The sequence below is a fragment of the Bubalus bubalis genome, chromosome 3, assembly GCF_019923935.1.
Source record: "Bubalus bubalis isolate 160015118507 breed Murrah chromosome 3, NDDB_SH_1, whole genome shotgun sequence".
NCBI lineage: Eukaryota > Metazoa > Chordata > Mammalia > Artiodactyla > Bovidae > Bubalus > Bubalus bubalis.
In genome coordinates this window covers 38,017,409-38,043,885 of record NC_059159.1, presented here as the reverse complement: position 1 = coordinate 38,043,885, position 26,477 = coordinate 38,017,409, and the positions used below count along the sequence as shown (strand labels likewise).

General features: G+C 46.5%; 1 protein-coding gene and 2 long non-coding RNA genes across 5 annotated transcripts in view; 2 read left to right on the top strand and 1 right to left on the bottom strand.

Annotated features, from left to right (window-relative positions):
• The window catches only part of LOC123332669, a 23,663-nt gene extending 6,826 nt beyond the window's left edge, over nt 1–16,837 (top strand). Inside the window, exon 2 of the long non-coding RNA XR_006549613.2 lies at nt 16,607–16,837. This is a non-coding gene — a long non-coding RNA (uncharacterized LOC123332669). The remainder of the gene's footprint in view (nt 1–16,606) is intronic.
• Nucleotides 6,411–9,281, top strand: LOC123332667. 2 transcript variants are annotated; one of them, XR_006549610.2, is made up of 3 exons: nt 6,411–6,825; nt 7,021–8,498; nt 9,188–9,281. It is a non-coding gene; the product is annotated as an uncharacterized LOC123332667 (long non-coding RNA). The 2 variants fall into 2 exon arrangements; XR_006549609.2 differs by having other exon boundaries at nt 6,411–8,498.
• TEKT1 (tektin 1) lies at nt 9,507–26,477 on the bottom strand. 2 transcript variants are annotated; one of them, XM_044939430.2, is made up of 8 exons: nt 26,145–26,477; nt 23,052–23,258; nt 21,370–21,535; nt 18,376–18,504; nt 17,686–17,829; nt 15,180–15,402; nt 10,596–10,792; nt 9,507–9,766 (listed from the first exon to the last, which is right to left on the bottom strand). In XM_044939430.2, the coding sequence occupies exons 2-8, from the start codon at nt 23,239–23,241 to the stop codon at nt 9,559–9,561; spliced, it is 1,257 nt and encodes a 418-aa protein (XP_044795365.2). In that variant the 5' UTR covers nt 23,242–23,258; nt 26,145–26,477; the 3' UTR covers nt 9,507–9,558. The 2 variants fall into 2 exon arrangements, with proteins under 2 accessions (XP_044795365.2, XP_006079728.3); XM_006079666.4 differs by lacking the exon at nt 26,145–26,477 and adding an exon at nt 25,856–25,988.

The following is a 26,477-nucleotide window of genomic DNA, read 5'->3' as shown; positions in this document are numbered from 1 at the left end:
CAAGGGTTGAGTGAGGGGGTCACGATTATGATCTGAGCTCATTTTATAAAATAATTTCACTTCCTGTTAATACAATGTGGGGAGGTTGTAAGGTCAGAATGAAAGTGGGTCCTTCCTTCCTAAGGAAAGGCAGCTGGGAACCCTGTGTATCTACCGCCCCGTCCTCGGCCTGGCCTCCGGGCTGCTGGCACAGGCTCCCTTCACCCAGCCGACATTCTTTGGCGCCTGTCCAGCCAATCTTCCTCTGTCCTTAGAGCTATGCCCTGGCAAACTCTTTGGGACCAAGAACTCCACTGACTGGGTCTGGGGGACCTTTCCTGGGTGGTCTTTATCACTCCCACAGCTCTGGGCCTGGACAGCACTGCCCACACCCCCAGAGATGCTTTTTAGCGAAGCTTCAAGAAGACGCCAGACAGGCTCTGGGGATGAATGGAGGTCAGGCCAATGGGCAAATGATGCCAATCATTTCCCTGGGAGTTGGGAGTGGAACTAGCTTTTGGAAACCAGAGTTTGGTCCAGTTTCTGCCACTGCCTGGCTATGTGACTGCAGGCAAGTCGTTTAACCTCTGGGTGTCTTGACTCTACTTCTGTAAATAGGATCCTCTGTGGGTCTGTCCTCCCAGGATTGTCATGAGGATTCGACAAGGAAGTACATTTAAAGCATTTAGGCCAGTGCCTGGTACCCAGTAGACTTCAGTTCCTAGGACTTCTCTGGCGGTCCAGTGGTTAAGACTTCGCTGCCCAATGCAGGGGGGCATAGGTCCAACCCCTGGTTGGGGAACTAAGATCCCACATGTGGTGCAGTGAGGCCAGAAAATTAAAACAAAAACATGAGTCCCTTCCTCTCTGTTCTATGGGCCTCTGTTGGGCTGTAGTCCGCCAATCTGCAAGCCTCATAATTGCCCAGCCATGAGACCAAAGAAAGAACCCAGAGATGGCAACAGAAACATCAGTGATTTAGGTAGGGAATCTTATAAGTCCAAAGCAAAGTCCTGGAGCTGCACCCTACCGTGGACCCCAGATGGGAGGCAGAACATGGCAACAGTCTTCACTACTCAAGGAAGATGGTGGCTACCATTTATAGGGGAAATTGACGTCAGGTTGGCTTACCAGTTAACCAGGGAAACCAGTGGAAATCAGTGGGGCAAGAACGTTATGATTAAGAGGACTGGATAGTCATGTGAGTAGGGTGTAGGTGAAGCAGAGACCAGACGAGCAGAGGATGTATGGAGAGCAAGAGAAGAGTCTTCTCGAGTGGCCTGACCATTGAGGCCACATCAATCTATAATGCTAAAATGATACGGATAAGCTTTACTTCTTCAACTATACATACACACATGCACACACTCACACACATACCGGATGCCTCTAAGTGTGAAGTGTAGGACTATAGATTCACTCATGCCTTCATCATTTATTTTTTAAATTAAAGTATAGATGACTTACAATATTATATCAGTTTCAAGTGTACCATACAGTGATTCAATATTTTTAGTCATACTGCATTTAAAGTTATTGCAATGACTATATTGACTTCATTCTCTTAACCTAATAGTTCTCAACTTCATCCTAATGATTCTATGCATTAGAATCACCTGTAAGCTTAAAAATAATACCCAGGCAGGCCAACTAAATAAATCAAAATCTTTAGGTTGGAGATTCATCAGTTTTTAAAAGCTTCCCAGCTGTTTTTAAAAGCTTTCCAGGTGTTTTCAATGTACAGCCAAGGTTGAGAACCTCTGTCTGGTTTAGCCTGCTAGTTCAGGGATTTCTGCAACTAGAAAAATGTCCAGTGATGAAAAGAAGTATATATACCAACGTGCTAATCCCTTCCCGTCCCCAGTCCCACATCAATGCAGTCAGCATCCCTGGAAGAGAGCTCATCATCAGGGTAGGTTTTCAGGCTCCCCAGGTTGGCTTCCCTGGTGGTCCAGTGGTTGCATGTCCCCCTTGCAATGAAGGGGACTGCAGTTCCCTTCCTGGTTTGGGAAGATCCCACATACCATGGAGCAACTGGGCCTGAGTGTCAAAACCACTGAAGCCTGCGTGCTGCCGGCCCGCGAGCCGCAACTACTGATGCCCTGAAGCCTGTGCGCCGAGAGCTCGCGCTCCGCCTCCTCGAGAAGCCTGAGCGCTGCAACCAGAGCGCAGCCCCAGCTGGCCGGAACTAGAGAAAGCCTGCGCGCAGCAACAAAGACCCAGTGCAGACAAAACCTAGTTAAATAAACGAAAATTTTAAAAGAGATTCTGAAAAAAAAAAAAAAAAAGCTCCCTAGTAGAGTCTAATGGGGGGTCAGATTTTAGAACTGCTTCTTCTACTAATAGGTGTATTTATCAGGCGTTCACTGGGTGCCTCTTCTGCTGAGAGAGGGCAGTGAGGAGCCTGGAAACAGCCAACGGTGGGTTGTCCTCCAGCACTCCTGGCTGCTCCTACAAAAGGGGCAAGGAAGGCTATGGGCCCAAGAGCCAGCTTTTTTCCAGTCCCCTCTAGCTGACTTTCACCATCTCTGGCTCAGACCTGCCGTGAGTGTGCATACTCATGCATGCATGACCTTATAATTGGACCCTGGGATATACTGAGATTCGACTCTAATTATAAACTTGGAGGCAATGAAGTGTGGTAGGGGTGAAAGAACTGGCTTTTCCTTGCAAAATGACTGTGATATAATCAGAATATTGGTATTTAAAAAATTACAAAAATCAGCCCAACTGATTCCAGTTGCAGATAGCACCAAAAAGGGTTTTTGAGCAAGTCAGGAACAGCCTCAATAGATGGTGTGCATGTGCTCAGTCACATCCTACTCTGCAACCCCATGGACTGTAGCCGCCAGGCTCCTCTGTCCATGGGATCTTCTGGGCAAGAATACTGGAGTGGGTTTGCTATTTCCTACTCCAGGGGATCTTCCTGACCCAGGGATCAAACCTGCGTGTCCTGCGTTTCCTGCATTGTCAGGTGGATTCTTTACCACTGGGCCACCCAGAGGAGGCAATATTAGAATGGGTGAGCCTAGCCCACTTGTGTGCCCCTTTCCATAGGGGAAAAGTTTGTCTTAGAGCCAGAAATCGAACTGGGGAACTTCAGCTCCAGTAAGAAGTCATTTTGTGGTCAATGTGTTTTCTGAATATTTCTAATCAGAAGGCCTGAGTCAGGAAGCACCTCTGTTGTGCCCTTCCTGGCCGCATCTAGTTCTGTAATTAACTAGATTAAACTGCTTTAATCTCTGGAAAGTGTCACAAGTTGCCTGTGGGTGCCAGTCTTCTCCTGCTGCTGAGAGCCTCATTCATCTTTGATGTTACTTCCAGTAGCGGGTCTGTCAAGGTTTAGGCTGCCTCCTCTCTCTACTACTTCTTCGTAATGGCACCCAGATTTTTTCTACTGGAGAATTATTCCTCCCCACCCCCATGCTGTGCGATGTGTGTTGATCGAGGAAACACACCCAGGACCACTAGATGGCAGCAGCACACAGCGAGCTGTGGGAGTGACTCCAGGGCAGGACTGCAGTCAGGGCAGGCTCCCCGGTGGAGCCCTCCTGGGGCCACCCCCGGGAAAGGAGGAGGGCAAGGGGCCTCCCCAGGGAGAAGGGACTCTGAGGGGGGGTTTATGTGTCTAGATGAGTCCCTGGATCAGAGAATTCCAGAGAGCAGCGGGGGCTGGGGGCCTCTTACAGCTCTGGGGTTTGTCTTACCTATGGCTGGTAGATGCTGGGTGCAGTTTTACAGGGTGTGTAAATCAGGCAGGCGCTAAGGGGCTGAAAATATGCTTATTAGGGTTATATCTAAAGCAACTGGGTGTGTATAAATTTGAGTTTGGCTCCGGGCTGGGTGGTGGCTTTCGAGCTAACAGATCCCAGCCTGCTGTGAAGTCAACACCATAGGGGCCAAAACACAATACAAGGGGATCTGTAGCATAAAAAATCTACCTGCAAAGCAGGAGACACCCTGCAATGCTGGAGGCCCGGGTCCAATCCCTGGGTCGGGAAGATCCCCTGGAGAAGGAAATGGCAATCCATTCCAGTATTCTCGCCTGGAGAATCCCATGGGCAGAGGAACCTGGCGGGCTACAGTCCATGGGGTCTCAAGAGTCGGACACAACTTAGTGGCTGAACCGCCATAGCCCTTTTATATGACAGCCTGATAATATCAAGTGACTGCCTCCCCCCTATCTCTCTCACTCCAGGAGGGGAGCAAGCAGATCTTTCCTCAACCCACCCTGCTGGTAATACAGCCAAGGCTCCATGTTTTCTGGGGTTAACAGTTGAGAGAGATAGAGAGACACACACAGAGAGAAACTAAAACCCTGTACTAGCTGAAACTGCCTGGAGCCAAGTGTGGGAGCGCTGCGGGAGCTCGCTCTTCTTCCTCTTGGTGCAGCAGCTTCTGTTGCCCCTCTCGTTGCAAACTGGCTGTTTCCCATCCATGCGAGAGTCAGCAGCTGTCCCTCACCCTCCAAAGCCTACATCTCCTCTGCGGGACAGCAGCCGGATGGAACTGAAATCTCCCGGTGCCAAGTGCAAATTCCTGGGGAGCGGGGCTCACTCCTGACCCACCCAAGTGGGCCAGGGCTTGGAGAGGAGCAGGGCTGGGCCGTGTAAACACAGTGGTTCCAGCTGAACCGTATAATCAAAGCCATGGTTTTTCCAGCAGCCATGTATGGATTGTTAGAGTTGGACCATAAAGAAGGCTCAGCGCCGAAGAATTGATGCTTTTGAATTGTGGTGCTAGAGGAGACTCTTGAGAGTCCCTTGGACAGCAAGGAGATCAAACCAGTCCATTCTAAAGGAAATTAACCCAGAATATTCTTTGGAAGGGCTGATGCTGAAGCTCCAGTACTTTGGCCACCTGATGAAAAGAGCTGACTCATTGGTAAAGACCCTGACGGTGGGGAAGTTTGAGGGCAGGAGGAGAAGGGGGCGACAAAGGATGAGATGGTTGGATGGCATCATTGAGTCAATGGACATGAGTTTGAGCAAGCTCTTGGAGATAGTGAAGGACAGGAAAGCCTGGTGTTCATGGGGTCGCAGAGTCACACACGACTTAGCGACGAACAATGACAACACCACCCAGTAGCTAAACCTTTGAGATTTCCCCAGAAGGTTCTGAGAAACATAAGGAAATTTTCAGACAGAATGATTTACTTCTGCCAAGGACTTAGCTCTCAGAGACCTAGCACGTTTCGCCCTACGCTGCTCACAAAATAATAGACCACAAGGCCTCAAATACAGAGGATTTTACTATGGTATCAGGAGACTGAGAGAACAGAGTGCGTGCCTGCTTGAGAAACAAGTGCTCCTTGACTTGGCTTGTGACTGATGGGCTAACCTCTCTGTTGATGTAATGCCATCCTTTCCTTAATTTTAATTCTCTCAATAAATTTGAGAGACACTAACTCCCTCCATTAATGAGGCTTCGTACCTAATTGAAATGGTCCATTTCAGTGCCAATCATGATTTAAGGAATGTGATGAGAAATAAATAGTTCATAAAGACATTGGCTGCTTCTGGGATATTCAGAACGTGCTGAGGCCACAGTTCAACGAGGCTCAAACAAGGCCAGTATCTGGTGCTCCGTGATAATTATGTAATGATGTAATTTATGTGTAAAGGTAAACACAACCATAGGTATGGATGGGAGTTCATTATTTGGGTCTAGCACTCTGTTCCTTCCTTCCGGGGCTTCAGTTTTCCTGGATGCACAATGACTGAGTTGGACTAGACACTTTTCAAAGTCTGCATTCATGGCTGCAGGGTTTATGACTTCCAGGACACACTGATTTTTCAAGGACACGGGCCAAGATGACAGAGATTAACATGGCATCTTACGACGTTGACTGTAGGCTCACATGGAGAGGCTTCCTTATTTCTGTCCCACCTCCCAGCTTCTTGGTCCTTGAGGAAGAATATATACCAGCAGAGAACAGTGGTTAACAGTGGTTTAAAAACTTTTTTTTTAAAAAGTTGCATCATTCAGCCTATGGGATCTTAGTTCCCTGATCAGGAATTGAACCCATGCCCCCTGCAGGGGAAGCAAGCAGTCCCAACCACTGGATCGCCAGGGAAATCCCAATGTCCTTTTCTTAGCACATCCTGAGATAAGATAAGCATCTTTGAAAACTCAGCATCTACACTTCTTTCTCCAATGTCCTATTGAAATTGCCTTTGGCAAAGTGTCATTAGTGGTTGCCTAACTGCCAAATCTAGATGATGCCTTTCCTTTCTTAGCTGACCCTGGAGTGTTTGACCCTCTGACCACCTTGAAACATTCTGTTTATCCGACTTCAGCATCCGTGATGCTATGCTTTCCTGGCTTCCTTCAGCCCCTCGGATGTTGTGTAAGAGGTCTCCTTGTTGGCCTGGTTCTTCACTGATCCGGGAAGTGCTGGGGCTTGCTGGGGCTCGGGCCCGGACCGCTTCTTTGAGCTCTTCCAGCTCGGCTGCCTTCCTTGGCGTCCACCACCACCGCCTTTCTCCAGGGGTCTCCCAGCTTCTGGCCACAGGTGGATTTTTCTCTCGACCACAAGGTCCTCATTCTCAACGTGTGAGCTCATCACCTTCCCTCCTCCACCCCACCCTCCTTCTCTCACAGTTCCTCTCAGCAGAAGGTGCCAGGATTCACCCTGCTACGCACGCCAGAAACCAGAGAGCCATCTTCGGCTCCTTCCCCCCGGACCCTACCCCATCCTGTATATCCAAAGCAGCCACCAAGCCCCAGAGCTCCCAGACTATCCGGGCTCCTTCCCTTCTCTGCCTGCAGCTCCCGGGACAGGCTCTGTATAAAGCCCCTGCCCAGGGGTTATCTCACGCAATCTCCATGGGCCCTGGGAGGCAGGTATGCTTGGAGAACTTGAGCTGACGTCTGTGTGTGGCTCCAGAATGCAAACCCTTAGCCACTGACTTGAATCTGTTTAAGAATGTAATTTTTTTTCTTTTACTGTTACTTGAGCATTAACAATAAAATAGTACAAATGATTACTAACTAGTCAGAAAACCAACAGCAAACTCACACTCTATTCACATTCATCAGAGAAAATAAAAGCCGGAAACACTTTTCACCTGGCGGTGCTGGGACAGACTGGGACCTGGGATCCTTTGCTTCAATGCTTGCACCTGGACACACCTCTTCTGGGGCAACAAGATACAAAGAAACTATATGGGACTAAAAATAACTGCGTTGCGTGTGCAGCTGGGACAAATTCTGGACAAAAGATTAAAAAAAGAGACCAGAGAATGGAAACCCAAACCCAACTGCCACTTTTGAAGAGCCTGGAGCAAAAGCAGGATACTGAACATGTCCACTGCGCACATCACCTCCTAAGGGGTTGGCAAAACTCCTGAGCCACCCCTCCAGCCCGACCCTGGGGACACCCCTACCCTCACCCAACATGAGGAACAGTTTGCTGTCCCCTCCACCTTTGGAAGCGAGCTTGTTTGTCTTTGCTCCCCCTGCTGCGGCAGAGACCCCAATAAAGCCTTGCCTGAATTTCTTGTTTGGCCTCTGGGGCCAATTTCTGTTGATTGCTGTGTATGCGTGCTCGGTCATATCCAACTCCTTGTGACTCCATGGACTGTGACCCGCTAGGCTCCTCTGTCGATGGGATTTCCCAGGCAAGAAACCTGGAGTGGGTTGCCTTCTCCAGGGCATCTTCCTTACCCAGGGATCGAACCCACGTCTCTTGGCACCTACTCCTGCATTGGCAGGCGGGTTCTTTACCAGCTGAGCCACCGGGGATTGACTGGGGAAGGTCAAGAACCCTGGTCTTGTTAGGTCAGTCAGGTAACTGTGCACCTTCAGGAAGGCCTGCTGGAAAAGCTTATCTCTTTACTTCTCTCCCTCCTTCCCAGACTGACAGTCTTAAGACTAAGTTTCCTGGGATCTGATCACCTGCCTAGTGCCCTCTAGCTGAAACCAGCTCGCCCTTGCTTGAGGAAGGCAAGGGCACCTGGGACTTGTTTTTGCTGCCTTGTACCACAGCCCAAATCCCAATAAACCTTGCTTGAATTTCTCATCTGATCTTCATCAATTTCTATTGACTAAAGAGCCCAAGGACCCGAGTTGGTAAGACCATGAGCCCAGAAAGCAGCCACCTGGCTCACCCACTCCTCAACCCCTCACTTCCTAAGAGCAGAAGGGCCCCTTGGATCCTAGCCTTCCTCTTCATTTTGTTACTGACACAGGTTCTTGGACTCTTTAATGGACAGAAATCAATAAGGAGCCAGACAAGATATTCAGGCAAGGCTTTACCAGGACTCTGACTCGAACTATAGCAGCAGGGAGTGAAAACAAGCCCCAGGTGTCCTTGCTCCTCCCCGAGGGGGCATGCAGGGGCTAGTTCCTTAAATGGGCTAACAGGGGCGGGTCTGTGGGTTGGGTCAGAGGGGTGACTCAGGCGGTCTGCCCAGGTCACTTGGTGGTGCCCCTGTGCAAGGATCACGTTCAGTACCCCGTTTTTGCTCCCAGCACCTCAGGAATGGCAGTTGGCCTGTGGCCTTTTTGTGCATCAGGTTAGTTTTAGTCCCTCATAGTTTCTTTGTATTCTGCTGCTGGGGGAGATGCCTGTCCAGGTGCAAGCATTCCACTAGAGGGTCCCAGGTCCTAGCCTATCAACTGATCTCAGTTTCGACTGAGCTTGGGCTTAGTTGCCCCTCAGCATGTGGGCGGAGAAGGCAATGGCACCCCACTCCAGTACTCTTGCCTGGAAAATCCCATGGATGGAGGAGCCTGGTAGGCTGCAGTCCATGGGGTCGCTAAGAGTCGGACATGACTGGGTGACTTCACTTTCACTTTTCACTTTCATGCATTGGAGGAAGAAATGGCAACCCACTCCAGTGATCTTGCCTGGAGAATCCCAGGGATGGTGGGGCCTGGTGGGCTGCCGTCTATGGAGTCGCACAGAGTCGGACACGACTGAAGTGACTTAGCAGCAGCATGTGGGAATCTTAATGCCTTGACCAGGGATTGAACCCTTGTCTCCTGCGTTGGAAAGCAGATTCTTAACCACTGAACCACCTGGAGGAAGGCGGGGGCGGGAGGAAGAGGCCCAGAGAGATGCCCACAGGTGTCAGTAAGTCTGAAGGGGACTCCTCACCCAGGGCTGCACCACTCCCCTCTCCTCTCAGTTCCGTATGACCTGAACATGCATCCTGCGGACCAACCAGGGACCTCAGTCAGCAATCACCATCTTATTTTCCAGGGAAAAGGAATCTTGAGAGCCAGGAGAAATATTCACCTTCTCCTGAGTAAGATGGGCATGGTCTGAACAGGGGAGCCAGCTCAGCTACTCAACTGAAATAAATCTGAACTAAGATGCCTCGGACCCTTCCCCCAGGCCTGAGGTCCTATGATAGTATAAGAAGAGCCTAAGTCACAGAATTTAACCCTTGAACAACCACAGCACACCACCTGCAGCAGAATAGAGCCAGATCTGAGGCCCTGAGCAGGCCTGGAACCCAGCCGAGAGTTTTGGGTGGGCTGCGTGGAAGTTCTGTCAACCTGGAAGGAGAGTTCTGTGCTCCTGTTTTAGGACATGGTTTAATGAGAAACGGCATAATGAGAATCCTCCATTCAGCAGACAGCCTCGGGACGGGAGCCCCCAGCCCACTCCCCGCGGTCATCCCCGTCCCGAGGTGGGATGGACTTTCTCATGGGCATACACAGCACCTCGTCGATGTAGATGGTGTTCTCCTTGATCTGGATCTCCTCCTGCAGGGCCAGCTGCCTGCAATTCAGGCCTTTCAACTCTATGTGAGCTTGGGCTAGTGTTTCCTTCAATCTAGAAGAAGAGGAAGAATGTGAAGGAACAACGTATGGCTTCATGTCACTGTTTCAGGGGGAAAAGTGTATTCGTCTATTTGGTGCTGGACTCAAATTGATGTGTCTGCTTCCTTTCTCCTCTTTAAGACAGAAATTTCCAATCGGTGGCCCTGGACCAGATTCACAAGGCAGACAAACCTGTGAACTTCCGACATTTAAAACTAGAATTTACCTAAACATCTGGATTTGGCCTTTAGAAAAATGTCAACATTGGGTCCGTGTCCTGCATGGCAGCAGTTGGTTGGAGTAGGTTCCTCTAGAAAGGAGCCCCTAAACATGATAGATGCAAAGGGCAAAGGTCCTTATGCCCAGATGGCTTCACCCATGATGACATTGCCTAGCCCTGCTCTCAGTTCAGGGTTTTGTGTGTGTGTGTGTGTGTGTGTGTGTGTGTGTGTGGTGGTGGGGGGGGGAGGTCTTCCCTGCTATGTGTGGGCTCTAGAGTGAGAAGGCTTTAGGCTCTAGAATGCTCAGGCTCAGTAGTTGCGGTTCATGGGCTTAGTTGCCCTGTAGCATGTGGGATCTTAGCTCCCCGAACAGGGATCGAACCCTTGTCCCCTGCATTGGAAGGCAGATTCTTAGCCATTGGACCACCAGGGAAGTCCTCACAGTCCAGGTTTAAATGGAGCCCCAGTAGCCCTTTGCCTGAGTGGTTAAGTCACTTCAGTGTGCCTGACTCGCTGCAACCCCATGGACTGTAGTCAGTTAGGCTCCTCTGTCCGTGGGATTCTCCAGGCAAGAATATTGGCGTGAGTTGCTGAGCCCTCCTCTAGGAGCTCTTTGCTTACCTTGCAACATTGTGGGTGATCTCACTGACCTCCTTGATCAGCCTGTACTGTGCAACATCTCGACACAGCTCCACGTTAGGCCGGTGTGTCCTGGTCTCCAGGCGTGTGTGAGCCACCTTGGCAGGCCCTTCTTGGTCGAGGATGGCTTTTTCAAGAACCACAATGTTTTTCTCCTGGGAGGCGATCTCTTCCATGACCTTACAAAAAGGGTTAGAGTAGGTGAGGCCAGTCTGTGTTCCTCAAAACTCGACAGCAGACACTCTTAGGGGGTTAGGAAGAGAGGACCTCGGATTATCTACCGATGCAGGCCGCCTGAATAGGTCTGATCTCTTTTCCCTAGAGCAGTGACTGCTGGTAGATAAGGTAACTCACCCAGCCTTAGAATCTCAAGCATGGAATGGATACTGATGGCCATTGTTGCCTCATCTTCTCAAACATGTGGATTTCCTGGGGAATGCCCCCAGCAGAGGCTGGAGGCTGCCCATGTACCTTGGTGTGTGTGTGCTAAGTCGCTTCAGTTGTGTCTGACTCTTTGCAACCCTATGAACTACTGCCCGCCAGGCTCCTCTGTCCATGGGATTCTCCAGGCAAGGATACTGGAGTGGGTTTCTGTGTCCTCCTCCAGGGGATCTTCCCAACCCAGAGACTGAACCTGTGTCTCTTACATATCCTCTACTTTTGTATCATGAAAGCTGTCTCAGCCTGTTTCCTTACCAATCCACCCACTAGGACCAGTTGTTCTCGCTACAGGAGTAAGCAGTTTAATCTGAGTTTTGTTAGTTTCTCTGATGGTGGCTTTATGCCAACAAAAGATGTCTGCAAGGTACTTGGGTTTTTAGATTAATATTTAACTAGTTTAAGATTTTATTTCTTCCTTTTTTTTCCTTTTTAAACTTTGCATCATGGGAATTTCTAAACATACATGAAAGTAGATAAAACGAATCTCACGGACTCATCAATTTAAGCGATGATCATTCATTGATATATGGCTGCTTTTGAACTACAGCAGCAGAGTTAAGAAGTTGGGACAGACAGTATACATTATGCTCTCACTGTTTTGCGCTTCTGTCCAGACTGTGAATCCCAAAGACATGGTAATAACTTGACAGCTTTCCAAATGCTACATGTATCACCATACTGTGGCATCTTATTTTATTTTGTATTATCAGTGCATGTTCATCATGTTAAGAAAAGTGGGCTTCATGGGTTGCACTAGTAAGGCAGAGTGAAGTTTAGGTTTTGTCCGTCTATTGGAGAGCAAAGCACTGTGTTTATTATGCAAGGACACTACAGCTGTACTGAAAGAATACACTAAACATCAACAGTACCAGACTAAGCATTCACCACAGCATTCCCAACACACAGGAGAGCAATGATCAGAGAAACTGGAAATTTAAAACTGTATCTCATCACTGCAGAATTTCTTCACACAGAGGAAAATGAGGCTTCTATCAAAATAAGATTCTAAGCGGCTCATGTGTTAGCCAAGTAAGGAAAGCCATTTACTTGATGGTGAGCTAATTAAATCAAGTTTGATTGCAGCAGCTGAGAAAGAGTGTCCAGGGAATATAAATTATTTTTAAGACTGTTAGTCTGCAAGGATAGCTGCTCGAAGAGTTACGGACACAAGGAACAACATCTATAGTTAATTAAAAGCACACAAAGCACATGAGTTTGCTTGGTTTTCTTCTGCTCTTTGTGAGTTGGCCGGTGTTCTGATCCTGTTCAATGTCGTTTATTGAAGGAGTCAACGCTGAGTTTGAAGTAAAGAATTAGCCTCTACGAATGACTGCATGAAATAATTATAGGTGAGGATATTTTCAAAAAGTTAAGAAAACAGGAACTCAGGACAACCTGAAGTGGAATCTACTAAGTGTTAGAGCTGATGATGATGTGGATACATGTTGAGCACAAAAAGGCTTAGCTGAGCATATTTACAGAGCTCGTGGAAATGTCAGCATTTTAAGGACTGTGGCTGGTTATTCATTAGAAAGTGCTTTGCAGAAGACATGTGGATCTATCATGTGTTATCAAACCAATAACGTCAACAGCGAACCATGAAGTTCACTTGGACTGGCTTCCATGGACTTGGCTGTCTTCATTTCTGTGAATTTTTGTCAGAAATAGAAGTTGGTTATCCTCACTTGTCATACTACTCGGCAGTAAAATGGTTAAGCAGTGGTGAAATGTTCTTGTGGTTTATTTTAGCTTGGGGCCAAGATTAAAATTTTTCTGAACAAGAACAACCTCTGTTATCAAACATGGAGTGGCTTTGGAAGTTCATTTTTGCTGCACACTGAAAAATATTTCTAAGTGAGTCAACCTAAAATCACAAGGCAAGACAGCCCTTTCATATACTGGCTGCGAGAAAGTCATTTCAACAACTGACATGATTTGGGTCACAAGTAGAATCAAGTTGCTTTCTTTGCTTCTGCTGCTGCCAAAAGTTAAAACATGAAGTAAGACCTCCATTCCCCTACACGTTTGCCAAAGAAATATTCTTCCAAGTTCTGGAAATTTTTTTTTCTGGACATCAAAGCAAGTGCAAAGGAAATTTCCATACTTCAAAATTCACTTAGCTGTGCAATTAAGAGCTTCTAACTATCCTTCGACTGGGAGTGATTAATCTGATATGTAATGAGGTACTAAAAGGCAAATACTGTACCAGGAGAACAATTTAACAGGATTCTATAAAGGTCTTCTAAGCAATGGGCGTGTTCAATTAAAATCATATGCTCATAGGTGGCTATGTCTCCTTGGCCGTGCCTATCCGAATGAATGGATGCTTTCAAAAATGAAATATGCAAAATCTCATTACAGGTCAGCATTAACAGGTGAACCTCTGCAATAGTTTTGGTAGAAAATACTAACTTTGAACCCCAACAAAGCAATTGTTTTCTTTCCCCCAAAAGAATCAATCCCCTTCTCACCAGAAGACCTGTAAAAACAACACCCAGTTATAATTATTTATACTTTTAATTTTACCAATAGAGAATTTGTGGAAATTTGTTTTCTTATGTTAATATCTATGTAATATCCTTGATCTTGTGTCTTGGCCCACAAAAACAAAAATATTTACCTTCTGACCCTTTATAGAAAAATGTTGCTGACTCATTAAGGTAACTGAAGCCCTGTGTTAGATTAAACATTCTTGTACTAAATTCTAAGTATAGCTGGAGTTAAAATACGTTTTGTTCAAATAAGGAAATAATTGTGTCACTGAAATAAAAATGGGGGCCACGCTACCCTTTAATTTGAAGGTCATCTCCTCAATTTGTCAAGTCTCTTCGTGACCACGGAGGTTTCCCACCAGACGATATGCAGGTGGAGACTTCTCTCATAGAGCGAGGTCCCTATCTCCAGATGAGGGCAGGGAACCTCACCTGATTTGTTTTAGTCCATCATTCTGGCCTGCCCAGACCATTTTTTTAAAAAGCTAGTTATCACTTTTCACTTTTATTTCATTTTCACTGGGCTGTGCCGGATCTTAGGTGCAGCCTGTGGGATCTTTAGCTGTGGCACATGAACTCTTAATTGCGGCAGAATCTATTTCATTGACCAGGGATGGAACCCGGGCCCTCTGCATTGGGAGTGCAGAGTCTTAGCCACTGGACCACCAGGGAACTCCCAGGTGCTCATTTCAGATGAGGCTTCCAAGGCCTCAGCCCCACAGCCCCCAGCTCCTGCAGGGATCTCCTCTGGTAGGACGGGGCTTCTCACAGGCCTCTGCAAAGACCGGCCTCTTGCCTTTTTCCTTACAGTGGATCCTTCCAACCTCTGCCTTCCTATCTCAGATCCATCTTTTGAGGCCTGGACCAAGTTCTTACCCCACTAGGAAGCCTCTTGACTATATTTGGCTATGTTCATCATCGTTACTATTATTGTTGTTGTTATTATTATTAGTAGCAGCAGCCAATTAAAAAAAAACGTTTATTTTGCTGCACCAGGTCTTAGTTGTTACCTGTGCAATCTTGGGATCTGGTTTCCCTGACCAGGGATTGAACCTGCATCCCCTGCTTTGGGAGCACAGAGTCTTAGCCACTGGACCACCACATAAGTCCCAGCAGCGTAAAGAACCTGCCTGCCAGTGCAGGTGACATTAGAGATGCAGGTTCGATCCTTGGGTGGGGAAGACCACCTGGAAGAGGGTACGGCAACCCACTCCAGTATTCTTGCCTGGAGAATCCCATGGGCAGAGGAGTCTGGTGGGCTATAGTCCATGGGGTTGCAAAGAGTCGGACACGACTGAGCAACTTACACCCGTGTGCGCGTGCATGCACAGAACTTCAGAGTCATAAAGAATATCTAAGAGCATACAGTGCATCTCCATGCTTCACAAAGGAGGAACTAAGGCCTGAAGCAGGGAGATAGCCTGTTCTTTGTAACAGTGAGTGACAAAGGAGGCCCAGAGCAGCGCCAAGACCCTCTCCAGTCCTCCAAAGTCCAAAGCCTGCTGCTAAGACAGAGAGAGGTGGATGACATTTACTCCTTAGCACCCAGGATCACAAGCCCTAAAGGCCATTCTAGGTTTCCAGAGTGAAACCTTCTGAACGAGCTCGTCCATAGGCCCCCCAGGAAGCTCACCTTGTCCAGATGAAGAGCCAGTTGGTCCCTGGCGTCCTTGGTCTCCTTCAGCCCGTTCCTGAAGGCGGTGTCCACCACATCACACTGCCTGCGCAGGTCACTGGCTGTCTGGAACAGGATTCGGTCCACCAGGGCCTTCAGCATCAGGGAGTTGTTCCTCTGCTTGTCAGCCTTCTCCACGTTGGTGTTGGAGAAGTCTAGCCAGTCTTCCAGACTCACGGAGCTGAAACAGGACCCACGCACTCGTTCATAGCATATCTGGACTTGGCGTGGGGGTGTGGGGGGAAGGACAAGTGACTGGAAACCAGTGGGAAGTTAGGCCTCCCTCCACCAGTGGAAGCACCTAGAACATTTCCCCATCTCTAGGCAGAGTGAACACTGGTCTGTCAGTGGCAATAGCTGCCACTCTAGGGAAATCTACTTACTCTCTGCCAGGCACTGGGCTGGCACTTTACAGACACTCTCTCATTTAATCCTCACGCTGGCCTAGTGAGGTGGCTTTCATATCCCCATTTGAAAGATGTGGGAAACAGGTTCATAAAGATGGAGTAACCTGGTCAACATCACACAGGTGGGGACAAGGTAAGTATCAAAATAAATTATAGTAGTCACAGATTATAATGTGAGTGTGTGTTCAGTCGCTAAATTGTGTCCCACTTTTTGCCACCCTATGGACTGTAGCCTGCCAGGCTCCTCTGTCCATGTGGTTTTTCCCAGGCAAGAATACCGGAGTGGCTTGCCATTTCCTTCTCCAGGGGACCTTCCCAGACCAGGGATCGAACCCATTATCCTGCATTGGTAGGCAGATTCTTTACCATTGAGCTACCTGGGAAGCCCACAGATGATCATACACTGAAAAAAATAGGATAATCATGAGTGTATACTGAAATGCTATAAATAAAAGAATTACTAGTTTGACAAGGAATTAAGCTTTATATAGCACTGAGGAGTCTCAAAATAATGTTAATTGGGAGATTCAACATTATGGAATGTTGCATATTTTGTCATATACTATATATATACTACATATATGACAAAATACACAATATTCAAAATATGATGCTATTTAATAAATGCAGAAGCAGGCAGAACAAACCTATTAGAAGCCGGGAATGTGGTTCTTTTTGGGGGAGGAGAGGGGGGACATTGATCAAGAGGGGGCGGGGTGGAGGTTTTGGCGTTGGTGGTAACGTTTTATTTCTTGGCCTGGTTGGTGGAGACTGTTTGCCATCTGGGATGGCCCCTGATGACCCCCCATGTCTCCTGGTGTTCACACTTTTCTACAGTGCCTTCCCCTTGAATTGTGAGATGAACTCATTGACTCATTTCTCATGAATATGTGATGAGAGGTCATGTCTGAGATGAGGTTGAAAGAGGAAGACTATGGCTTCTCTCTTGGATGCCTTCTCTCTTTTGCTTCCTCTTAGATCAGCTGCCATGTCGAGCCTTCAGATGAGACTGCAGTCCCAGTTGACAGGTTGACTACAACCTGAAGAGAGGTGAGCCAGAGGCGACCAGCTGAATGATGCCTGGGCTCTTGACCCACAGAAGCTGGGAGATAACACGCTTGTTGTTTTAAAGCTGCTAAGTTTGGGGGTAACTTCGTAACAGCAAAAGATAACTAAAATGATGATAATTCATTAAACCATTGATTGTTATTTGTGCAATTTTCTTTCTTTTCTGTTTTTTTTTTTTTTTTTTTTGGCTTGTGGGATCTTAGTTCCCAAAAGAGAGGTTGAACCTGGGCCCGGATAGTGAAAGCACTGAATCCCAATCACTGGACCAGGAAATTCCTATGCAGTTTTCTCTATGTATGATTTACTTTAAAAAAGGAATTCTGGTGCAGTTTTCTGTACATATGTTTTACTTCAAAAAGAATGTTTTAAAAATTAGAATGAGTTAGGTCTGTGATCTAATATTACTTGAAACATGTAAATCAGATGTTATAGAAAAGGTAAAGAGTATAATCTCATTTTTGTAACAAAACTATTTGTGTACATGAGTGTATATGTATGTTTGTATGAACATACAGGAAACACTGGCTATCTCAGGGAAACTATTAACTTGCTCTTTATACGTTTTCAAATTCTTCTACTTGTTAAAAATGCAAATAGGTAAATGAATAAATTTGAGAGGTTTTAAGATTTTTATTTCAGGGACTTCCCTGGTAGTCCAGTGATTAAGACTCCATGTTTCCACTGCACGGGGCACGGGTTCCAGCCCTGGTTGGGGAACTAAAATCCTGCACCCCACAAAGTACAGCCAAAAAATATTTTTTACATCAGACTTTCTTCAAGTGGGGCCTAGCCTGGAGGACTGAGGCACCACTGGGCCCTATAGGGTAGTCACTGCTCAGCGCCTGCCTTTGCCTAAAACCTGCCTCTTCCCAGCTCCCAGCCTAAGGTCAGGATGATGTCCTAGGTCCTGCTGGCCTCTCCAAGAAGCACTGGGGCATCACACAGTGGGGAGGAGGACAGCGTGGCCAGGTCAGCAGGGACTCACTCACTTTGGTTCAACCCTCACGACATTCTCAGAATACTTGATGTTTGGCGAGTTGTTGTTGAGTGAGAAGCAGATATCATCAATGGTTATGGCTGTAAACTTGTCCCTCAAATCCTTTTCAAGATTGTACTTGGCAGAGCGGTTTAACCTGAAGGGAGAAGGTAAATTGGGTTTCTTCCTCTCGAATGCCCAAGTGGCACCTACATCAGGTTCTTGGGAAACCCTGGAAAACGAAGCTAGTCTAGTGCAACACAGTGGCACTTCCTCCCATCCTCTCATCCACAACACACACACACACACACACACACACACGCGCGCGCACACACCCCATTAACGCTTGGTGACCAATTAATGTATCCAGGCCTGGACTTCGAAATCCTCCTTTCAACTGTGGCCTTTTCTGACGTCACCACGTGGCATCCTGTTTGTGAGAGGTCAGCCCGGGCAGGAAATGGCTCCAGTGCCCTCCACTTTCTAATCAGGGGTGAAATTCTGCCGCAGCCCAGCCCACCACCAGAGAGCAACTGTCAGGCGTGAGAGGTTGTCCAGGTCTCGTTCTGAGTGTTCCCTGGCCCCCTTGAGGCATGCAGAGTGCTTGTAGGATATTAAATACCATTCTTCCTGAGCCAGGGAGCATGGTCTTGCAGGGCACAGCTTTTCCTACATACGCCCAGTGGAGATGCGGGGGCAGTACCTGATTTGCTCGCATGTCTCCTCCAGGGTGCGGGTCAGCAGGGTCATTACTCCCCGGATGATCTCATCTTCCTTGATCAGCTCCTGTTCCACCTCATCATGGACCAGGTCAATGCCAACCCGCTTCTCCCTGGCCGGGAGAAAAGTGGACAGTCATCCCATGCGTGGAGGGAGACAACTCAAAACTTGCTGACTTTTAAAACTATCAAGAACAACTGAACCCAATCCATCTGGATAATGTGACGGGGATGTACATTGAAAGTGAAAGTCTTAGTCACTTAGACGTGTCTAACTCTTTGTGACCCCATAGACTGTAGCCTGCCAGGCTCCTCTGTTCATGGGATTTCCCAGGTAAGCATACTGTAATGGATAGCCATTCCCTTCTCCAGGGGAATCTTCCTAACTCAGGGATTGAACCTGGGTTTTCTGCATTGCAGGAGGATTCTTTACCATCTGAGCCACTGGAATATACATTAGCTGGTGTCTATTTGACTTCAAAATATCAAAAACACAAAGAAGAAAAATGAATCAGTGATTGGTCACTTGGTCTGAAAAATGCCAGCTGGACTTCTTTGCCTTAATTTCGCCATCAATTCAGAAGACTTTTCCTTCTTACCTATTTATTGGAAAGACTGTCTTTTGACTTAGAACTTTAAAGACAAATGTTTTCCAGTCTTGTTGAGCCCAGTCTTATTTTTTAACAAGGGTTGAATTGAAAAAGATGCTTTATAATAATAGTAATAATAATAATGTCAAAATTAACAGTACTCCATCACTGAGCACTTACCATGAGACACACACTGTACTGAGCTTTTCATGTGAAAACTCATTCTCCTATAACCTTTCAATTACAGGTGAGGAAACTGAGTTTCAGAGAGGTTACAGATCCTGAGTCACAGAATTGGGCATTACACATGCTTTTAACCACTTCCTCCCAAAATTGATCGGTCACCATCTGATAGTTTGTTCTTTTCCACCTGCCTGATAGTGCTTGTGAGGAAGGCTCCATCACTCACCAGCTGTGTGGGCTCAGGCACATTGTGTAATTTATCTGTGCCTTGGTTTCTTCTTCTGTGAAATGGGTATAACTATCAGTACTTCCTAGGGTTGTGGCAAGGAACAAAAGAGATATGAAAGCAGACAGCATGGAACCCGGCACAGAGTAGCATGTACTCAATCCACTTAGCAACATCTACATCCTAATCACCCTTAGGTGTGGAATTGAGCCAACTGGATGTTGGCTTCTTTGAGCAGCTGCTACTTTCCTTTGCTTTGCTGCTGCTACTGCTGCTAAGTTGCTTCAGTCGTGTCCAACTCTGTGCGACCCCATAGACGGCAGCCCACCAGGCTCCCCCGTCCCTGGGATTCTCCAGGCAAGAACACTGGAGTGGGTTGCCATTTCCTTCTCCAATGCATGAAAGTGAAAAGTGAAAGTGAAGTCGCTCAGTCGTGTTCGACTCTTCGTGACCCCATGGACTGCAGCCTACCAGGCTCCTCCGTCCATGGGATTCTCCAAGCAAGAGTACTGGAGTCGGTTGCCATTGCCTTCTTCCTTTGCTTTACTAGCTCTCTAAATCTGGTTGAGTTGCTGCCTGGTTGCTGCAGAGGGTCCTGGTGAAGCTCACTGAGGCAACAGGGCTTTCTGAGGAGGAGGAACAGAGTGGACAGAGCCAGAGTGCAAGCAGCTCAACACCCCAAGTGCATCCCCCTGTTGGGGATGACATGCAGGACCGGATGGAGAGCTCACTGGGGGCCCAACCATCATGGACCTTGTTTTTAAAGCTGAGAAGTTTGAACTTGATCTTGAAGGTGTTAGGGCATAGCGTGGTAAAGAAGGGATTTTAAAGCCGGGGGGTGACCTGGAAAGATCTGCACTGGGGAAAGTTCACATAATAGCCAGTGTAGACAATGCACTCGATTGGAGGGGGCTATGCTGGCAGCAACAAGACTTGCTATGGTGCTCCAGAAGATTTATGGGGATCAGGTCTGTGAATCAGAATCACCTCAAAGCAGAGAGGAGCATCCTGCTCATAGTACTTACATGAGGGAAATTATAGTAAAAAGGTACATTAGCACAGTGCTCTCTGGAGAAGGCAATGGCACCCCACTCCAGTACTCTTGCCTGGAAAATCCCATGGATGGAGGAGCCTGGTAGGCTGCAGTCCATGGGGTCACTAGGAGTCGGACACGACTGAGCGACTTCACTTTCACTTTTCACTTTCATGCAATGGAGAAGGAAATGGCAACCCACTCCAGTGTTCTTGCCTGGAGAATCCCAGGGACGGCGGAGCCTGGTAGGCTGCCGTCTATGGGGTCGCAGAGAGTCAGACATGACTGAAGTGACTTAGCAGCAGCAGCTCTGGATTATGAAGTGCTCCCATGTGCTCTGTGTATGCGAGCAGGCTTGTCCTCTAGCAACTGTATCTGCTTTGTCTGCCCAAAATAAAGACCACCATTTCCCAGTTTCTATTGGTGTGGCCATGTGACTAAGCTCTGGTCAGAGACGCAAGTAGAAATGGTGAAAGCTAAACCCTAATTATTCCTACTTGTTGGAATGTAGACATAATGGCTGGCACTCTAGTTGGCGTCTTGAATCATGAGGTAACCTTGGGAGTGAAAACCAAGCACAGGGAGGAACAAGATTAAAAAGGCCTGGAAGCCTGACACTGTGGCATGCCATGACAACTCTGAACTAGCTCCAGATTCCTTAAATGTGAGAGGAAAAAGGTCAATGTTATTTTGTCCCTTTCTGATTATCCACAGCCAAACCCAGTCCTAACTTATATATTGAAGTTAGTTAAGGGCAGAATTTAGACATGAACCAAGTCCAGTGCTCCTTCTGCTGCCCAGCACCATGAGTATGCTGAGATAATTTCAGGCTCTAAAAGAACACATGCTTATTTGTTTCATTCTAAACCACCACCAAGCACAGTCGGTTTTTACCACTCAGCACTTCATTTCCCAGAAGATTCATTAGAGGAACCATCCCTCCTACCTGTATTCCAAGCATTTCTCTGTGATGCGCAAGGGCTCTTTAAAGCTCTCGAGGGCTTTCTGCAATCTGGTCTGATAGAGGAGTAGATCTTCAGTTGCATACACCAGCTGCTCAAGTTTGTCATCTAACTCCTTCTTCCAGAACCTGACTTCCTCAAGTCTCTGTTCTGAAGCACACAGAGAAGTCACTCCAGGATGAATCTATTCCCAGTGCAGTTAACTGTTAGATTAAAAACTTGAAGACTATTGTGAAACTACCAAGATACTTTCTTTCCTTCTCAGAATGGTGCTACTTGGGGTATCTATACATCTTTGTGTTTATTAGAACGGAAGGAAGGAAGGAAAAAGAACATATTTCTTCTTATATTCAACATCAAAGTAATCCAAAGATCATTCTACACTCATTGACTCTAATTTCTCAAGGCGCCCTGTTTTAAATAATTTTTAATTTTGTCAAAGACACAAAAGTATATTGTTTGAAAAGTCCCTGGGCACCACTTTGAAATTGTGTTCATAGGAATGGGATTGTCAAGAGAGCATTACTCTTTCTTTAAGACTCAGCTTAGGACTTCCCTGCTGGTCCAGTGGTAAAGAATCTGCCTGCCAATGCAGGGGACATGAGTTCGATCCCTGGTCTGGGAAGATTCCATATGCTTTGGAGCAACTAAGCCCATGTGCTGCAACTACTGAGCCTGCACTCTAGAGCCTGGGCTCCACAAGAGAAGGCATCATAATGAGAAGTCTGCACATCACAACAAAGAGTAGCCCCTACTCACTGCAACTAGAGAAAGCTGGAGCACAGCAATGAAGACCCAGCACAGCCAAAAATAAAAATTAATAAATATTAAAAAAAAAAGACTCAGCACAAATATTCCTCTTTAGGATATCTTTTCCAACTCTCCAGTGTCTACTCCACCTTCACTTCTGTACCCCTTCCCACAGCACCTATCTAGTTATATTCTGACTAATAATTTTTGTATCTTTCTCCTCCTCAATCTGAGAGCCTCTTAAAAACAGAGGCTCTGATATCCCTGTGATATCCATAGTGCTTAGTCCATGGATGCTCTTAGATGCTCAACAGATATATATCAAATCAATAAAAGAATGACTGATGGATGACTGCAAATCAGACTGGGTTACCATGTCTCTTGTTGTTCAGTCAATGAGTAGTGTCTGACTCTTTGCGACACCATGGACTGCAGCACGCCAGGCCTCCCTGTCCTTCACCATCTCCTGGAGCTTGCTCAAACTCATGTCCATTGAGTCGGTGATGCCATCCAACCATCTCATCCTCTGTCATCCCCTTCTCCTCCTGCCTTCAATCTTTCCCAGCATCAGGGTCTTTTCTAATGAGTCAGCTCTTCTCATCAGCTGGCCAAAGTACTAGAGCTTCAGCTTCAGCATCAGTCCTTCCAATGAATATTCATGGTTGATTTCTTTAGGGATTGACTGGTTTGATCTCCTTGCAGTCCAAGGGACTCTCAAGAGTCTTCTCTAACCCCACAGTTCAAAAGCATCAAAAGCATGTCTCTTAGGGCAATGAACTTAAAGACAGAATCTGGAGAATACATGTTTCTCTCTAATATTTCAAGATAATGCACTGCCACTCCTGAATAAGAAATGCTAATGACAATACAGTATCATGCAAACATGTTTACAAACATAGCAAGTGTGTTGTCTTACCTAGTTTCTTATTCACATCGCTTTGAGATTTTCTTGTGGTCTTTTCAATTTCATCCACAAGTCTCTGGCTTTCTGCTACCAGGCGTTCAGACCGGGACCTTTGGGCTTCTGCTCTGTGGTACTGGTTTTTGTTAGCAATTTGCCACTCTGCGCGCAAGAACTTGGGTGGCTGTTGTAGTAGTTTGGCCATTTGAAGTTTCCAAAGTCCTGCTCAAAAGTAGATTTTTTTTTTTAGATTCACTAAAAGCAAATCGTCTTGTTTTTAATGTCAGTTTTTATTAAAGTGTGACATTCGTACTAAATCTGTACACAAAATGAAAAACTCAGTATATCCAGCACCCAGATCAAGAAATAAACATTACTAGCACCTCATGCCTTGTTCTGGCCACTATTCTTCACCCCAGCCCCACACAGTAACTGCTATTCCAATTTTTAACACTATACATTAGTTTTGATATTTTTGAACTTAATGTAGAATCCCTAAGTACTCTTTTTTCCTATACACTCTTTTATCTGACTTCTTAACAAATAGCATTATGTTTGTAAGATTTATAAGTATTGTTCATATAGTTGTAGTTTGTTCATTCTCATTGCTGTGTAGTATACCATTATACCACAATTTATCTCTCTCTCTCTCTTTTTTTTTTTTTTTTTTTACTGTTTATGGATATTTGAGTTTTCGGTTTGGGGTTATTATGAGAATGCTATGAATATTCACATTTAGAGAGAATGTGTATATTGGTGAACACATGCATGCATTTTTAGAACTCATTTGAATTGCTAGGTCATAGGGCAGTGTTCTATTTTAGTATTGCCTAACAGATGAATCCAGGTGTGTTTTCTAAAAACGAAAAGGGCAAATGTGACATCTGTAAACTGACAACTGGGTACTGAGCCTATTCAGCAGATAACAGAAACAAAAGTTTCTCAGAACAGAGAACAGGAGAGAACAAGAAGAGGAACCCATGAAGAGGTAGCAGGCAGAGGCCAGCAGCAACAGAAAGAGGAGTATACAGCCATTAAAAAGAATACATTTGAATCAGTTCTAATGAGTTGGATGAAACTGGAGCCTATTATACAGAGTGAAGTAAACCAGAAAGAAAAACACCAATACAGTATACTAACGCATGTATGGAATTTAGAAAGATGGTAACAATAACCCTGTGTACGAGACAGCAAAAGAGACATTGATGTATAGAACAGTCTTATGGACTCTGTTGGAGAGGGAGAGGGTGGGAAGATTTGTGAGAATGGCATTGAAACATGTATAATATCATGTATGAAACGAGTTGCCAGTCCAGGTTCGATGCACGATACTGGATGCTTGGGGCTGGTGCACTGGGACGACCCAGAGGGATGGTATGGGGAGGGAGGAGGGAGGAGGGTTCAGGATGGGGAACACATGTATACCTGTGGCGGATTCATTTTGATATTTGGCAAAACTAATACAATTTTGTAAAGTTTAAAAATAAAATAAAATTAAAAAAATAAAACAGATAACCATCAAAAAAATTGTTTAAATAACTTATGTAAGGAAAGATTAAAAAAATAAAAACTCCAAAAAAAAAAAGGAAATATATGGTGATATAACATGAGGAATAGCATATATACAAATACAAGAGCATCTCTATAAAAATTCTTATGAAAATAGTGAATTTGTGAATAAGGGAGTTTCTAATAGGGATGTAAGAAGAATCTGAAATGTATCAGTGAGCATATTGCATTTTATATATATATATATATATATATAAGGAGTAAGAAGATTTTGAAATATTTTGATAAAGACAGATATGGATGAACTTGCATAGAAAATTTTGAAATTCTAGGCCTGTTTCTTATGGTTATCACAATATACCAATATCTTTGCTGATGTCATTAATTTCACATTAAAGTAAAAAGTAAATTAAAAAAAAACATTAAAAAAAAAAGAAAGAGGAGTATGTCTCTTCCTCCTCTGCACACAGCGGGCTTCCCTGATGGCTCAGATGATAAAGAAACCACCTGCAAAGCAGGAGACCCAGGTTTGATCCCTGGGTTGGGAAGATCCCCTGGAGAAGGGAATGGCAACCCAGTCTAGTATTCTTGCCTGGAGAATCCCATGGACAGAGGAGCCTGGCAGGCTACAGTCCATGGGGTCACAAAGAGTTGGACACGACTGAGTGACTAACACACACACACACACACACACACACATACATCTGCACACAGCTCTGCCTGTGAGACCTGTCTTCCTCAGACAGGGTTGAAATTTGCCCCCACCCACGTGCATGTGTGCTAAATTGCAACTCTATGGACTGTAGCCCACCAGGCTCCTCTACCATGGGATTCTCCAGGCAAGAATACTGGAGTGGGTTGCATGCTGTCCTCTAGGGGATCTTCCCAACCCAGGGATTGAACCCTCGATCTTACGTCTTCTCCATTGGCAGCTGGGTTCTTCACCACTAGTGCCACCTGGGAAGCCCTATCCTCACCCAAAACATATGAGTGCCTGCCCTTAAAGGCTTCTGAATCTCTGAAGGTTGGAACTGAAGTCAGATCTTGACCAGGCTGAGTCTCAGACCTCGGGCCCCCTCTGACAACATGGGTCTCCTAATCCAGTCCATCCAATGGCCTCTGCCAATTTTGTCTGAGTGTGGGGCTCAACATTTAACCCCAGATTTCTGGATAAGTCTGAGCAGCTCCCAGAGAAATCGAAATTAGGGCTAAATGAGGTCGAAATTAAACCTAAATGTTGGCTGATTCCAATGGGCACAAGGCACTGGAAAAAAAAAAAAGTTGGTGTGGTGGGGCCGAGGCTTACTTACCTCAGCGCCACAAAGAACTACTTCACAACTTGGGGATAGGAGCCTCCTTACTCCAGCGGGAGCTCAGGGCCTTTGAAGAAATGGGACGTAAACAGCTCAGGCTCTATGGCAACCGGTAACGCGTTACCAGGGCAAAGAGGGGTGGGGTCTGCTGCGAAGCTGCGGTTACTCCGGAAGGCTTTGCGCAGGCGCCGAGTGTTGTCTTTTCGCTTGCGCTAGGGACTTGGAGATGTGGCTTGGGAGGGCTCTGGCCAGATAGATATCTACAGCGAAGATGCGGGACACCAACCTGGGATTCAGGAGGCCTGCGACTGGTCCTGCTGCGGGCTGGGCCACCTCGGGCCGCACTGGGTCTCCCCAGATGTACCGCGAAATTGGGCTGGACGATGCCTCCAGGTCCTCGCAGCCGCAGGCCGGCCTGCTGCTGCTGCTAAGTCGCTTCAGTCGTATCCGACTCTGTGCGACCCCATAGACGGCAACCCACCAGGCTCCCCGTCCCTGGGATTCTCCAGGCAAGAACACTGGAGTGGGTGCAGGCCGGCCTGGGGCCACTTAAACCACAAACCCGACGCTGCATGGGGTTAGCGGGGAGAGATTCCTGGGGTTGCCGCGGCCGCGGGGA